Source organism: Notechis scutatus, chromosome 1, assembly GCF_049901735.1.
Source record: "Notechis scutatus isolate UNSWTSFEM ecotype Mainland chromosome 1, rNotScu1.2, whole genome shotgun sequence".
Taxonomy (NCBI): domain Eukaryota; kingdom Metazoa; phylum Chordata; class Lepidosauria; order Squamata; family Elapidae; genus Notechis; species Notechis scutatus.
The window spans coordinates 172569356-172586672 of record NC_142009.1 but is presented as its reverse complement, the minus strand read 5'-3'; the positions used below and the strand labels follow the sequence as shown (position 1 = coordinate 172586672).

Below are 17317 nucleotides of genomic sequence, written 5' to 3'. Positions count from 1 at the left end.
GACTCCTGTCTGCACAGAAACTGGCTAACCTATTTATCAAGCATATCTATAGGTTGCATGGAGTCCCCTGTAGAGTAATCTCTGATCGGGGGATTCAATTTACCGCTAGATTCTGGAGGGAATTCATGAGGGCTATTGGGTCCTTGCAGGGGCTTAGCTCAGCATTTCATCCGAGTACTAATGGTGCCGCAGAGAGAGCTAATGCCATCGTAGAGCAATGCTTAAGGTGTTATATAAATTATCAACAATCAGACTGGGCAGAGTTGTTGCCGTTTGCTGAGGTAGTATATAACAACGCAGTGCACAATAGTATCAGTCTGTCCCCTTTCCAGGTGACCAGTGGCATAGAGTTTGTTCCCATGCCTGAGCTCCCTAGGGAGCCACCCTCCTCCATGTTGCTAACAGAGTGGATGGAGTCATTGAAAAAAGCATGGGAAAATACCAAGCAGGCCCTGAGTGAAGCAGCAGAGGCCTATAAAAAGCAGGTGTCAGCTTTGGAATCCTTATTCATTGCTGCCACATAGCTTGAGAAAGTGGAAGGGGGGTAATTTTGTTGAGTAGCTCTAAGTAGACAAAATAGAATTCTTTTGTTAGTTCAAGGTCATAGAATGTGGCGCAGAAACAAAAAGGAACTTACTTTGGGATTGGTTCATGTGATGTGATGATGAGAAAAGGGGATGGTTTGTAGTTTGGGACATTGTGGGAAGTCCGGGAAACTTTTAGTTTTGAAATTCCACAGATGTGCCAGGTGCTATTCTAATAAAGGTAATTTGAGATTATGCTTGTCTTGGAGTTACTGATTGGAATGGAAGTTCCCTGGAATGCTAACAGCAGGCTGACAAACACTGCACTTCTCAACCAGAATTTAGGGTGGGGGACAAGGTGTACTTGTCCACAAAGTACCTGAAATTAAAATTGGCATCAAAAAAGCTTGGTCCTAAATATATGAGGCCATTTCCTATAATTAAAGTGATTATGCCAGTTACAGAACAACTTCAGCTTCCCTGGTTACTACGGAAAATACATCTGGTATTCCACAGTAGTCTGTTGAAACCGGTGATAAGTTCACAAGTTGGACCAGTGGATCAAGCTCCCCACAAACTGTTGGTGATTGAGAGTCAAACGCACTATGAAATAAAAAGGATCCTGGACTCAAAGGTACAGAGAGGCCAGTTAGAATATGTGATACATTAGAAGGGATACCCCCTATCTGAAGCAACCTGGGTTAAAAGCCGGAAGGTAAATATAGGTTGATAAAACAATTCCATGACAAGTACCCTCAGAAGCCGAAGGGACCTCCCGGTGGGGAAAGGGGAGGTTAGTGGCATGAGTGATAGTCTTTATGCTTTATGTCTTATAGGAACGTTCCTCCAGTTGGGGGAGGGGGCAGCCTGTCAAGCCTGAATTTAGTTTGGTGGTGGAATCATATGCATTCAGTTTGACACACTTGAGAAATGGAGGGGGGGAGAACTGAGGTAGATGAAGCTCCAGCCAGAACAATATAGCTGGGCGATGAGTCAGCTGCATTCCAACTGCTGCTGAGTCAGAGAAAGTTGCTAGGAAACTATTTTATATCCTGGTTGGACAATGTGACTTATTGTTTTGGAAAAGTGAGAACCTTCTAATTACAGTGACATGGAAGCCTGGTAAATCTTCAGTACTGGTTTCCACCACTTCGTGCCAAGATGTGTAATTAGAATAAAATAGTTCTTTGAGGAATTAGAATGCCTCTGAGCTCATTTTGTGATGACTGCATTACTTGGAACCTGACACTTTGTTCATCAGATCCTGATAAGCTTTTTTAGAAAGTCAGCATAATGGGAGACTATATAATGGCACCTGTGCTCTGAAATAGCCCTACTAGCACTAGTGTTACCTAGTTTTGGTAATGAAATATCTGCAAAAAAAACAACAACCCCAAGCTTAAAGAGCACCTAAGACCCCTCATTTCAAGTCTGAGCTACAAATATTCTCCCTCATTAATGACTGGACATTGTCTAGTATTAGGGAGCATCTGCCAAGGTATCTTGGATACTGACATGGCTGCTATATGGAATTTCTGTATATTCTTTTCATTTTATCTTCAAGTATCAGTCTCTTCAAAAGAAAGGTTATAGAGTTATTTCAAAATATATGATAATCACCTCGGAAGGCAATTGCCTTAAAATATGAGGAAAATCATTAAATGCTATTTTGAGATCTGCCTCTAACATAACCTAAAGAATTCAGACAAGCACACCTCATGGCCAAGCAAAAGGAGATAAAGACCTTTTCTCCCTATATCATGAAATTTTTATTTATCCTGGGATACTGAGATTTTGCTTCTCCCAATCCCAATTTGTCAAGATTTACCATTTAAAAAGTTACCATTTTATTTACTTTACATGATGAGAAATTGAAATAAAAAATTTCAAGATATTTATCATTTATTTTGCTATTTCAGGCATAAGCCCAAGTTCCCTCCACCTGCCCTATTTTAACTTTTCACGTCCAAGAAAGAAAACACCTTGAATATTATAAAGGCCTGGAGCCTCTCAGCTTACAAACTAAATCAAATTATCTATAGTATTATGGAACAACAAGCACTGTGACAACATTAGGACTCCCTCCTCCCCCAATGATTTGCACTAAGCTATTTTATATACTTACATTTTGCAGTGATTATGGATCCTGCCAGAGAGAATATCATAGTGTCCTCCAAAATCTAGAAAATGAAAAGAATTTCATGAAGGAGGGAAAAAAGACAATGAGAGTGAGCGCCAAACCTAATATTGAAAATTTAATAAAACATTTTATATATGTCAAAGCAGATATGTCTGAAATGAATTCCAAATTAATTGTAGCTCCAGAAGAAATAGTTTCAAAAAGAAAGAAAATTATTAATTGTTAACAATATATCTTCCCTCTGCCAACAAAAAATATACATGGAAAAGTCTGTCAGTACCATGTACATTTAGAAGCTTCCTGTTATGAAGTCAACTGGCCTTCAGAGAACCCCAGCTGCACATAATGGAGATTGTTCAAATCAAAACATCTTCTCTGTGTCAAGCAAAATTCTCCTGAGAAACACCGCACATAGCAAAAGGACCAATCAATCAAATCTTTATTACATCTATAGACCAGCATAAGTATGCTTAACAAAAGTTTTCCTGCCCCCTCCTTTTCTGTAGAAAAATATATATTTTATCCTTTAAAAATTTCTAGCGAGAATCAAGGTACCAGGGCTACACAAAAGGAGATAAAGCTCATGAGCATTTGATTAAAGGGGAGAATCTAATAGAATTTGGAAGAACTAAGGGAAAAATAGGAAAGTTTGTTGTACTCTTCAGTTTGCCTCTGAAATAACGGCAACTTAAGTAACTGGAAATGTTGCATAAAATTACTTTTATTTTGGAATGCATGGTGCTTTATGGTGCCTGAGATAACCCTTTCTTATTTATATTTTCCTTTTTCAAATGTTCATTGATTATATTTCCTAATTAATAGACCAATTTCACTTTTTGCATGTAGTTTTGACTTTGGAGATTTGCTTGAGATGCTATGAGTGGCTTTCAGAGCTCTCTATTTTTACACTTTTTCTTTACATATTACCAATTAAAATGATTTTCTAGCCTTGTTTTTTAAAAAATAAAGTTAATTCTGTTATAGTGTATCATATGAATGATCACCCAAAGGAGGGGTGCTGATTTCTTTTGTCACATGCCTCCATACGCCAGTCAGGAAATAGCTATAAAAATAAAATAAGATTCATATTGGAATGTGCTGAAATGAGTAGATTGACATTTGAAATCAGAGAACAAGAGGATAAACAATTTTATAAAATTTGAGATCTATTCTATCAATGGTTAGACAATAAAACATGGTAATGAAATATGTAGATTCTTAGAAAATAATAAATATATAAAGATGTATTCTTTTCTTATTATATCTACAAAATCATTGTAGGATAGATTTGAGATGATAATATGAACTGTTATAAAACAAATTAAGTAAAATATGATTATTTCGTGAAACATGAATGAATAAAAGTATAATCAAATGATTGATTAACAATGATATTAATGTATTTAATACTTGATTGAAAATATGAGAATATATACAATGTAATTGTAATTGAAGACTACGAAATGGAAGCACAAACAATTTGTAAACCAACCGGCACACTGTATATATATATATGGAAGATGGCTTGATGTTTTTATGTTTTGTTTGTCTATGTTCGTCTTAAAAACCAATAAAAATAAAAAAATAAAAATAAAAAAAAAGATTTGGACTTCCGGTTTGAATTCCTTCGCCGACAGATCGAAACTGCGATTGTGCACGGTTTCGATCTGTGCTCATCGCCAGAACGCCCCGAGCCAGCTGGTTTCAGGGCTAAGCCACCCTGTAGAGGTGCTGAAGAGGGGGGAGACTGCCAGCAGGGTTGAGGAGAGCCACATCTCTCCTCAGCTGGCTTTACTCCCTTTCCTGAAGGCGGTTGCAGCAGTGGCCAGAAATGGCCACCTCAAAGAAGAACTCGACCGGAAAAGAATGTGCAGGAGGAAGATAAGAAGAGAAAGTTTTAGTTGACTGGGTTAAACTACAAAAGCAACAATGTAAGGTACCCTGGAATTTAAACTATAAAAAAATAACATTGTACCCAAAGAAGATTTTGAAGCAGCGAAGGAGAGAGGGAAGGGAAAGGATTTGGTTTTTTTTCTTCCCTTCCCTATACTGACAGCTAAGAGACTTAAGCAAGAACTTGAAAAAAAGTCCACTTTGACATCAATAGGCATTTAAGCTGAAAATAAAATGTCAAAGGGATAATAAAGATTTCTGGATACTTAAAAGCTTTTCAAAACAGGAAAGGACAGAAAAAGAATAAAAGGGCAGGATCTGGAAAATGGAGGAGACTGCCTGGAACTAAAAGGAATTTACAGTGAAACCTCAACAAGATTCCTAAAAGATACATTTTAACTGAAACTTGGCAACAAAATAATAGAACCCCAGGAAGAGAAAGTGGAAAAAAGAAGCAAGAAGAAACAGCTTTGGATTATTTGGATTACTTGGTGATCTTTGGATTTTTGTTTATTGCATTTAAATGACTAAAATCAATCGGGTGGTTGTTTAAAAGTGTTTAAAATGGCACCACTTTTAGAAGATCTGAAAATGGAACTTAAAAAGTACAAAGAAGATGCACAAGAGGGAGAGGTTCTTTTGGCTTCGTATTTCAATTCTTAGAAATGGAGATCTGGAACTATGAGAAACAACAAGAAAGGCTTGCAGAACAAGAAGATTGAGACAAAGAAGAAGCCATCTTTAATGATCAAGTAATTTTATGTGAGGGAAAAAAGGAAAGGGGGGAAGAGAATGAAAAGTTTAAGATTTGAAAAAACAACCAAAAAAAGAAGAATAGTTTGAAAAATAAGTATAATATTAGAAAGCAACAGAAGAGGGAATTACAGAAGAGAGAATTAGAAGTAGAGAGATAAGGGGGTAAAAAGGGGAGGGAGAAGAAGAGGGGGAAGAAGGAAAGGAAAATAAGTTATAAAGGACAGAAACAAAGATATAGAGAAACAGGGAAAAGGTATAAGAATTGAAAGTATAAGCCTGTTTAGAGATAATGGGTGAAAACTTAATTGTAAAAGGGATTCTGCAAAGGTACATAAGATAGTATTGTTATATTACAAATAGAAATAATTTTAGAAAATATGATTAAAATGATGGATAAAATATTTATCGTAATATAGTGGAATGTTTGTTAATAAATAAATGAAATAAAGTGAATGAGAGAATTAAATTAGGAAAGGATGGGAACATTTTAATTATTATTAATGATTTATAAAATATGTGAAGAGAAATGTGGGGAAAAAAAGAATTAATTATGGAAAGTTTATAAGTGTTCCCAAGGAGGTATGATATTTAATTGAAAAGAAATGTTAAAGATGTTAAGATTTTATTGAATATTAATAATAGAATTGAGTTGGAATGGAATGAGTGATATATATGTGTATGTGTGTGTGTGTGTGTGTGTGTGTTTTCTGAGGTTTTCGCGGGTATTTGTATGTGGATCTTTGGTTATTCGGGTTTTCTCCGGCATAAAATTGGAAGTATCTAGGCGACGTTTCGATGAAGTCTCATTCATCATCTTCAGGCTTGTGTCTTCGGCTTTGTGCTTCTCGGAGTTCTCGGAGTCCGAGAAGCACAAAGCCGAAGACACAAGCCTGAAGATGATGAATGAGACTTCATTGAAACGTCGCCTAGATACTTCCAATTTTACGCGGGAGAAAACCCAAATAACCACAGATGTATGTATGTATGTATAAAATCTTTTTTTAAGAATATAGTGTGTATTTTAAGAATGTACCAAGCAGAATTTGATTGGAAGTTATGTATTATATTGAATGTTATAATCTTAAAGGTATACTTTGAAGCTTAAATAAGAGTTGAATGGATAAAATTAAAAGATATAAAGGTATCATACTCCAATTAGTAACTACAGGGGAAAATTTGTTTAATGAGAAAAGATAATATGAAATTTAAACAGGACAGACAAAAGTATAAATATTTTGATTTGAATTGACATGAGATAATCAAAATAAAGTTGCGAAAATTAAAAGAGGGGAAAAACTATGTAGAAAATGTAAAACAGTAATAAGATATGGAATAAAATATAAAAATGAGCATGAAATTGAGTTTGTGTCTGTATGAAGAAGTGATAACCCGGGACCATGCTATTTTTTTAAAAAAAGATTTTTTATTTGTTGTTAAGTTTGGGGAATAATGGAGACCAGACATCTGACCAGTGACTTCAACTCTTTAATAATCGTAAATATAACAGAACAGAGCAAGGCTATGGGCAACAGCAACCCTTTTATAGGGTTATCTGCTACCTTATTACCCAATGACATGTGCAACAAGTTCAAACTTATAACCAATGAGAAGTGTCAAAATAGTGGCCAATCAGGGACTACTTATGGACCAATCCCTAGTTGTTGTATAAGGGCCAATCAGGTGTGCAGGTTTCCAAACCCTGATTTGCATTTATGCTAGTAACTTTTATTGATTCCCAACACCCCTCCCCCTTGGGTTCCGTTTGAGGGGAGCTGTAATAAAATCCTCAAGATAGACAGGCCGTTTGGTCTGTCTGGATGATTTCCGTGGCTCCACCGGTTTTGGTCTAAGGTCCGGTTCCGGTGGAGCGTTTGGATGATCTTTATTAAATTCAGTTTCGCTGCACGGTGATTCCGTGCTGCTTTCACTGTGGTTGTCTCTGCTACTCCGTGTTTCTTCGGGGTTTTGCAGTTCGGTTTCCCCCGTATTAAAGTTCCCTGAAAAATTCAACTCCCTCCCCGCTTCAAGTTCCGGTGTTTCGCTGGGCCGTAGGGTTTCCGTTGGCCTGCTATTTGTCATATCAAAGTCAATTTCCTCGATATTTCCTCCCCCTTGAGTTGGTGAACCCGGGGAGTCATGGGTGCTGGGTGGTAATTTCGATCGGAGTTGGTCTATGTGGCGTTTCCACACCCTCCCATCGTCCGTTAGCAGGCGGTAAGATCTAGGCCCGGTAAGGTGGGTAACGGTTGCGGGTATCCATAACGGGTCGCCGGAAAAGTTTTTGGCAAAGATTAAATCGCCTACCTTAAATTCCCGGCATTTGCTGCTGGAGCCGAAGGGCTTTTCTGGTGCGAATGCGGGGTGGAGCCGGTCAAGGTGCGATCGTAGTTTCCGCCCCATAAGAAGTTCAGCGGGTGTTTTGTTGGTCACGCTGTGGGGCGTGATGTGCTGCAACAAGAGAATTCGATTGATTTTCTCGTCGATGTTACCAAATTCCATTTTGTGAAGGGTCTTTTTTACAAATTGTACCATGCGTTCTGCACGTCCATTCGCCGCAGGGTGCGCGGGCGAGGTTAGCGCATGGCGGATGCCCCGATCAGCAAGATATTGTTCAAAGGGTAATGCAGTAAACTGTGGGCCGTTGTCCGAGACCAACACGTCCGGAAACCCGTGTGTGGCAAATAGTCTGTTTAATTTATTGATAACTGAGTCCGTTGTAGTTGTGTTCATTCGATGGATCTCGAGCCAGTTTGAATAGGCGTCGACAGTAATAAGGAAAGTGTGTCCTTTGGTAGGCCCCGCAAAGTCAATATGAATACGGGACCAAGGTCCCCTCGGAGTTTCCCATTCGGTTGGGCTTGCTTTAGGCGGGGCGTTGCTGACGTCCTGGCAACGTTGACAAGTGGCGACCCAGGCCTCGATTCTTTTGTCGATTCCCGGCCACCAAGCGTAGCTGCGTGCGAGTGCTTTCATCCGCACGATACCCGGATGTCCTTCATGCAATACCGCCAAAACAGTTTGTTGCAATTTGCCAGGGATTACGACTCGATCGCCCCACAAGATACAGCCTTTTTGGGAAAACAGTTCGGTTTGGCGGGTTTTGAAAGGCGCCCATTCCGGTGCTATTTGGTCCGTCGGCCACCCCCGTTCAACCCAGCGTAGGATGTGTTGCAGAACTGGGTCACGTTTTGTTTCAGAGGCAATGTCTCTAGCCGTCAAGGGTGGTGCATGCAGAGCTTCGATCTGTAGTGTTGAGATGGTTGGGGCTGGATCTACAACAGAGTCTGGGAGCGGTGTTCTGCTCAATGCATCAGCGTGGAGAATTGATTTCTCCGGGCGATGTTGCAAGGTGTAGTTGTAGGCCGCCAAGAATTCAGACCAACGGGTCATTCTGGGGGACAATATATACGGGGTTGGTTTATTACCCGCAATGATCCCCAGTAGCGGTTTATGATCAGTAATTATCGTAAACGCATGGCCATAAACATATTCATGAAATCTTTTAACTGCAGCCACAATAGCTAAAGCTTCTTTGTCCAGCTGACTATAATTTCTTTCAGCTTTAGCTAAGGTTCGCGAAAAAAACGCGATGGGGGGCTTCCGCTCCATTTGGTAATACGTGGGCCAGAATTGCCCCAACCCCAAAAGGTGATGCGTCACACGTGATAGTGAGCGGAAGAGTCTCGTTGTACTGCATAAGTAGTTATGATCAGAAGTTAGCAATTTCTTTACTTGTTGGAAAGCATATTGTTCCCGTTGTCCCCAAACCCACGTTCCTTTTTTGTCTAATAGTCTATGCAATGGTTCTGCTACCGTTGCTTTGTGGGGTAAAAAGACATTATAGAAATTGATAAGTCCAAGGAACGCCTGTAGGTCTGCCTTGTTCCTTGGAGTGGGGGCCTTTTTAATCGCCCTTAATTTGTCTTCGGTGGGATGGATTCCTTGGCTGTCCAGGAGGTATCCCAAAAATTCTACTTTTTCGGTACATAACTGGCATTTATCTTTTTTAACTCTGAGGCCTGCGTTTTGGAATCTTCGTAAAACCTCTCTGAGTCGTTTTTCTAGGATGTCTTTGTTAGGGGCGGCGATGAGTACATCGTCGAAATATGGTACGACCCCTCTGATCCCTTGTAACAACCTTTCCATTAAGCTCTGAAAGATTCCGGGGGCAACGCTTACCCCGAACTGGAGCCGGTTGCATTTAAATGCGCCCCTATGCGTTACGATAGTTTGCGCCTCTGCCGTGGTCGGATCTACAGGCAATTGCTGATACGGCTGGGCTAGATCTAGTTTAGCGAAAACTTTCCCGCCACCCAGGGAATGGAGCAAGTGTTGCACTACCGGCACTGGATATGCACTTTGCTGTAGTGCGTGGTTTAAGGTGGCCCGGTAGTCTCCGCAAATTCTTAGTGACCCATCAGGCTTGATAGGCGTCACTATAGGGGTTTCCCAGTGGGCGTGGTCGGTGGGTTCCAGCACGCCCTGCGCTATTAGCTTATCGAGTTGTTCGTCGATTTTAGGCTTCAAGGCGAATGGCACCCGACACGGCTTAAGGCGGATGGGTGCTATCTCAGGGTTCAAGTTAAACGAGATCGGGGTCCCCTTGTACTTGCCTAGTCCGTTCGCGAAAATGTCTTGGAATTCTTGCACGAGTGCCTCCTCCCAATCGCTGCTCTCGGCTCGGTGGACTCCGGCTACAGTGATTCCGAGCGGCCTGAACCATTGAAGGCCTAAAGACTAGGCCTGTCGCGGTCCACGACAGTCAGTGGTAGAGCGACGGTGCGGTCCTTGAAAGAGATCTGGAATCTGCGGGACCCGACGACGGGAATTCGGTTGCCCTGATAATCTTTGAGTATAACCCTTTGAGGGTTAAGGTCTTGGTGGCGAATCGTTGGAATGAGCTGTTGGAGCGTTTTCCACGACACCATCGAGAGGGAAGATCCCGAGTCTACCTCCATCACGCAAGGTTTGTTTTTGATGGCGACCTTTACTCGGATTTTCCCGGCATCAAGGGATGTAGCGTGGCCTATGGTGATTGTTTGGTGGGTCTCTTCCCGCCTGGTTTCTTCACGCCTGGTGGAAGTGGTGGACGGCTTGTTTCTGTAGGAGTGGTTTCCCCATTGGTGGTTCAGTTTTTCTCGGTGTGTGCCGAAGAATCCTGAAGATTGGCATTCAGCCTGTCGGGGTTTGGAGTTTTGTTTGCTTCTGCAAACCTTTGCGATGTGACCTCGTTTCCCGCAATTGCGGCAGAGTGCGTCGAGGAATTTGCAGCTGGATCGTGGGTGATTCGCCCCACATCCTGCACACGGTCGGGATGAGGGTTGTGTGAACTGGTCTCGTTCCATTCGGAGTCGGTTGACCTCTTCCTCATCGCTTTCTGATGGGGATTCTAGGTCTTCGTGGTGAGTCGATACCGGGTGTCTCTCTGAGTGAGGCGAGGTATCATTGGCGAGTTGACGTAGCAGTGCGTTGGTGCGGCGCATTCGGGCTGCCAACTTCTTGGTCGCCTCCGCTGCCGAGGCTTCTTTAAGGGCATCGGTGAGGCTGATGTCCCCCTTAGCCATAATTTTGCTCTGGATCGTGCCGTCTTCTAAGCCCAGAACCAGGCGGTCCCGGAGGGCTTCTTCTAAGTCGGTGAAACCGCAGAGGCCTCCAAGGTTGCGGAGGTCCGCGATGTAATTGGCAAGGCTTTCACCCTTCCGTTGGTCCCTCTGGTAATATTTGTGTCTTCTGACTAAGGTTGGCACGGTGGGCGCGTAGTGAGCCCGTAGTAAAGGCTCGAGGATGTCCCAGTCCATCTCTTTTACCTCGGCTGGCTTGGCAAGTGATTTTGCCATTTTAAACACGGTAGGCCCGCAGTGAGTTAGAAAGATAGCTCTTTTTTTGCCGGTTGTTGCATCTTTCAAATTGTTGGTCTCCAGAAACATCTGGAACCGATCCATGTATGACTCCCAGTCTTCGGTTTCTGGGTTGAATGGAGCGGGTGGTACGGCACCGCTGGCCATGTTGCCGTTGATGGTGCGTGTTCGACCACGTGCTCTGTTGGTTGCTCTGTAACTTAGTCAGCTCTTCGGTCTCCGTATCCCACCCTCGTCGCCAGTGTTAAGTTTGGGGAATAATGGAGACCAGACATCTGACCAGTGACTTCAACTCTTTAATAATCGTAAATATAACAGAACAGAGCAAGGCTATGGGCAACAGCAACCCTTTTATAGGGTTATCTGCTACCTTATTACCCAATGACATGTGCAACAAGTTCAAACTTATAACCAATGAGAAGTGTCAAAATAGTGGCCAATCAGGGACTACTTATGGACCAATCCCTAGTTGTTGTATAAGGGCCAATCAGGTGTGCAGGTTTCCAAACCCTGATTTGCATTTATGCTAGTAACTTTTATTGATTCACAACATTTGTATTATGTTTTTTTTTGTGAAGACCCAAATAAAATTTTCAAAAAATAAAAAAAATAAAATAAGATTCATTGCTTCTTTTACTTGACAATAAAATGCACAGATTATGGGATTCCCATCTATCTGATACACTGAGGTTGAGGAAAGATGCCAAGTAAAGTCACCTCCCTAGAAAACAAGTAGCGGCAGCTAAGCAGCCATACTAAAGCAGGAAGGCAGACCTTCCTTCCTGTGTCAACATTCAGGATTTCTCAGAAAGAAGATTTGATCCAGCCTTTCCTTCTGTATGTGTGTGAATGGCAATAGCTCCACTCTTCACCACCACAGAGATATGGACCTCTGTAATTTTCATCAAGGCAATGCAGCATATATAAAAGCAACAGATATTTGGTATGCTGGTAGACCACTCGTGCGATTGCCACACACACACACACACACACACACACACACACGGAGAGGGGGGAGAGAGAGAGAGAGAGAGAGAGAATGAGAATATAATATTATATATATAAACATTGCACCCTATTGTTATTTCCCTAGTTCACAGCCTTGTCCTGTCAAAAATAAAAATTCACTCTAATCCTAGATCTGGTACAATGAATTTCCTGCCATTTTGGAATTAGCTAAAATAATACATTAGAACAGCTTCTCCCATTTTAACAATAACTATCCATGTCACCTTAGTAGTTAAGTGCATACCATAACGTATTACTTTATTTTTTTAAAAAAGCTTCAAGCCTAAAGGTCCAAAATAGCCATACACAAGGAAAAAAACCCTATTCAAATGAGATACAATGGAGGCTATTATATTAATCAAACACTACCAATACATAATTAGCAGCTGATCTTGAGAGAACTCCATTAATAGTTAATTATACCAAAGATGCAGATACCTGCTTGTCACTCAGATTCCCCTGCAGTAAAGAATCTATGAAGATGTGTCGGCTGAAGTTCTTTCCTTGTCGTTCTTTTATGACTTTCTTCAAGACCTGCTCCATTTCCATCAGGGCTTTAAGCACAAAGAATAATGAGGTCATTTCCTAGCTAGCACAGTGGGATGCCCTAGAAACATATCATGTCATGTCAGGCAGCTGGTCTTTGGCTTCTGAAGACTGCTTCCCTCGCAGATGAAAAATGATTTGGAATACATTTATTTTCATCATAGCCCTATCCATTGGTTCCACAGATATAAGTCTGTATACACATGCAAGTATGAATGGAGAAATAAAATGTTATCTATCAGCCTTCAGAAATTACAGAAAACTTATACTAAAAACGGGTATTGCAGAGTGTTGAAGGAGGGATAGATGGGATTGATTTATTACTCTATCCTGCATTTGGAAAATAGATGAACAAATAATGTTCATGGTGTCTGTGTCTGTATACATGCTAGATAAAACAGTAGCATTTCTGATACATTCAATAAAACATGTTGCTATGCAGAAATGTTCAATTAGATCACCTTGCCAGGAATATGTGTCAACTAGGTAGGAAACAGAACTCACCATCTTCATACTGCTTTTTTCTGGTCGTGCTTTTATCAAGTGAACCATCTAAGAAACCCTTTCCAATTTCTGCCCAGATCTGAAATAGAAATAAATAATAATAATCTTTCTTAGTTTATTATTAAGTATTTATTTCAGTCTTACCAGAATATTAAATATGGTTTCTGTACTAAGGTAAGGCTGGTGCTAAAAGGGAAGTGATTAATAACTGTCTCACTTAACAACAGAAATTTTGAGTTCAATTGTGATCATGTCAAGGACTACCTGTACTTATAATGCATTATAATGGGTATATAGGCTGTCTACTCTGTTAATTACAAGAACAGAGGGACTTCCTCACACATGAAATAGTACAGAACTTATTCCAATTTTTAGAAAGAGTTTAGATGAGTTTCACAATACTATTGGACAATTAAATATATTAATTATAACTACTGTAAATATTACATTTAAAGTCTGAGATAAAACAGAAGATAACATTGGTACAGAGCAGGCTAATTCAGAAAGAAGGCAGAGAAATTGCACATTGTCTACCATTTTAGATGAAGGCTTGTTTTTGTTTTCACTCACACTTAAATCTGCACTTGGTTTGCTCGGTGTGTTCAGACTTTAAGAAAATACCTCTCAACTCAGTGGATTAAGGATGCTTATTTAAAAGTTCTTAATTCAGATATTCCAGCAAGGTATGCAGCACGGCCCACAAGTCAGGCTATCTAAGCCTATTTTAGGAACTGAAATCTAAATTTCCCTTAAGGTGAATTTAGCCTCTGGTGACCACATGTACATTCCATGTTGGTTTTCTTGGCAACAATGTAGATTTTCCATTTTTTTAAATTTCTCAGCCTAGTCTACAGCCTGGGAATTTCCTTGTAGTTTCCCTCCAAGGTCCAATTCGGCTTAGATTTTTCAAGATCAGACAAGGTCAGCTAAGCAGTGTTATCAACTTCTCAATAACTGAAGGAGATTAGCAAAGCTATATCTCTGAATCAATGCCTTTGTACAGCTATGTGATTTGTCTCCTTGTGGTAGAAAATAGAACTGAAGAAAACATTCCTGCCCTTCTTTCTGCAGACTTACCACATCATGGTTCCTACGAAATCGGATGACTTCCTGTTCATCTTCAAACCTGCTGCCCATAGCCGTCTGTGTAACAGCCTTCATTGCAAAGCCTAACATATGCTGACTGAGGGGCACATGTTGAGACTCGGGGAAAGTTAGCCATTTTGTTAGCAATTCTTCTGACAGCTTAAACAAAAGAAATAAATGTGTCAATCTCTTTATCCCTACACATTCCCATGAAACCGAAAAGCACAAATTAAATATTATTACATGGCCTGTTGAACAGAAAAGCAGGTCAATGCCTTTTCAACTATTCTGATGAAATCCATCTTTACTCATAATGCCCATTTAGCATTGAGCTACTGTTATAATGTCTCCCATCTAGTGGTGCTTTGGGAAAGGTGCAATGATTCTTAAGGCATGCAGAGAGTATCTGTGCAATTACAGACCTCTAGTAATTTTACTGGACATAGCTGGACATTTGATCTGTATGATCAAAAAGATGAGGGGCATGGAGATGTTTCCTCCAAGAAAAGTAAACAGAAATGCCAACTGTAACCTCAATATAGTGATGACACTGACCACTAAACTGATGGATGACCTCATCCAAGTGTTTCATGTAAATATTAGGACAGGGGAGAGTATCAAGCCCTGTGGTACCTTACCAATGAGAGGCTGTGGGTGCAACCACTGAGGAAGAAGATGAATAACTGCAGCACAGTGACATCCACTCCTAACCCCCATAGTCAGTCCAGAAAGAAGCCACTGAGAGATCAATACATATCTCCATTTCTGCTCTGCCAAGGATCATGACAAGAGTAACCTGCACTGCTCTGTACCATGCCCTGATATGAAACCCAACTGGCACAAGTCTGGATGTACTATTTATTTTCAAGAATTAAATTTTAAGTGACAGACTGTGTAGGTTTTCAAGGTACCACTTCTCACTATGAGCTTGTTTTTAGTTTGGAAAATATAAGCTCTGCTAAACTCCACTATGTGGCAGAGGGGGAGGGGGGTAAATGAGGCAAATCCAATTTTTCAACAGCACTCTCTGTTTGCCTGTGCAATCCTAATCATGTTTAAAACATGTTTAATATTAATAGTAGTGCCTTGGGTGCAATCCCAAAACATCTCAAGCATTACTTGAATACCATTGGCATTGAGAAAATCACCATCAGTTATTTGCAAAAGGCAGCTTTACTTGGAAAAGTTTACATCCCAATGACACCTTTAACACCATCAAATATCCCAGGTCCTTGGGAAGGATTTCATAGGTGAATAAAAATGCTAAATTCAGTCTAAACACCTGTTTGATTGTGTGACCAACCATAATATAAAATGTATATGCCGACTGACTTTCAGCATCTCTGGATGACTCACAACAAAGAAATTACAACATCATCGATACGACATAAAAATAAAGATAAAAAGCCAATTGTTTTTAGTTTGGAAAATATAAGCTCTGCTAAACTCCACTATGTGGCAGAGTGAGGGGGGGGTTTAAAACAGTAGTAGGCATGTTCATTCGTGTTTTAATTTAACTTGTCCTGAAAACCCAGAAAAAATAGAAAATGGAAATGCACCAGACAAGATTTAATACTGAGGAGTCACTTCTGAGAATGCTGAATGCTTACACAAGATAAGCAACTTTCAAAAACCTTAAAACATCTGATTCTGCTCCACGCGGCCTTTTAAAGAGATTATTCTGAATCATTTATCTTCCTAGGAAACAAGCCTTCCCATACACCTGAGCAAAACTCTGCCCTCAGATAAAGCTATTCACCTTCTGGATTACAGGAAAATTACTCGGCAGCAGCTTGGTGACACCATTTTCATACAGTTTTTTCCTCACGCAGCTCTCAGCCATGTCTCCACCCAGGCCTGACTGATACTGCAACAAGGACTTTAACATCGTTTCAAAGGGGTCCGCTGAAAGAGAGAGTGAAAACACAATAAATCCCTACCATGCTCTAAAGAAGTTCCCCTACTTTGGTTCCCATGGTTCCCAGCAGGGGTGGGATTCTACCTGGTTGGACCAGTTCTATAGAACCGGTTGTTATGATTCTGCGCAGTTCGGAGAACCGGCAAATTGCTCGGCTGGCTGGCACCGCCCCTCCCCACCCACTCACTCACCTTACCTGGCATGCGTGCCATCCAACTTGCCTGCCTTGTACCTTGCAATATTTACATACATGGTGTGCTGTGAGTTAATTTTATGAGCTTGCTTGCAAGCAAATTTTATGTGACAGACTCAGGCAATAGATTGCAGAAAGATAGATCTCTGAGTGAATCTGTGATTCTGTGAGCAACTCAATCTGCCTGCTTGCTTTGCCTGATTTTGGGTAAAAGTTGCTCTTTTTTAATAAAAAAAATCAACATTTACATAAATATTTACAATATTTACATACAAGCCATGCCCAGCCAGTCACATGACCACTAAGCCACACTCACAAATTAGGCCACACACACAGAACCGGTTAAGAAATTTGAATCCCACTCCTGGTTCCCAGCCACTGCTTATGCTGGAAAGGAGGAGGTTAGGAAAGACTGCTATAAATCTGTCAAATTAGTTCAGAGGCTTGCAGTTAGTTACATGGCTGGGTGCTAAGTATTGGTACCTAAAATATCGATTTTTCTTCAAGAGCAATAAAACCAGAAGATGCAGAACTGTATACACATATCTTTGTTCCTACATGTCTGTATTGTCCAAATGTCCAACTAACAATTTTTGTCAATAGTCACACATGCTTACAGCTTCTAATCCTTCTGTAGAAGAAAGGGAGAAGTAAAATTTGTGGTCTCACAGTAAGAAAGTGAACTAATCAGGCAGTCAAGAAAGTCTCAAGCAATGTAGAAATAGCCTCTCCTGTAATAATCAGTAAGAACTTGGCAAAACCCACAGAAGTTCATTTTTATTTTAATAACCCTATCCCTTGCTTCAATGACATAATGTAACTTTTACCAGATCGTTAAGGGAGTCCTCCTTAAAGTATGTTTTTCATCCATATTGAACAAAGCAGAAGCCC

The 17317-nt window shown here is 40.6% G+C and overlaps 1 protein-coding gene across 1 annotated transcript in view; it reads right to left on the bottom strand.

Moving 5' to 3' along the window:
* CYP20A1 (cytochrome P450 family 20 subfamily A member 1) overlaps window positions 1–17317 on the bottom strand; it is a 71974-nt gene that overhangs the window by 12539 nt on the left and 42118 nt on the right. Inside the window, exons 4-8 of the mRNA XM_087950147.1 lie at window positions 16075–16220; window positions 14307–14474; window positions 13230–13308; window positions 12618–12733; window positions 2650–2704 (exon numbers count right to left, since the gene is read on the bottom strand). Of these exons, the coding sequence (XP_087806273.1) occupies window positions 2650–2704; window positions 12618–12733; window positions 13230–13308; window positions 14307–14474; window positions 16075–16220 (564 nt within the window). The remainder of the gene's footprint in view (window positions 1–2649; window positions 2705–12617; window positions 12734–13229; window positions 13309–14306; window positions 14475–16074; window positions 16221–17317) is intronic.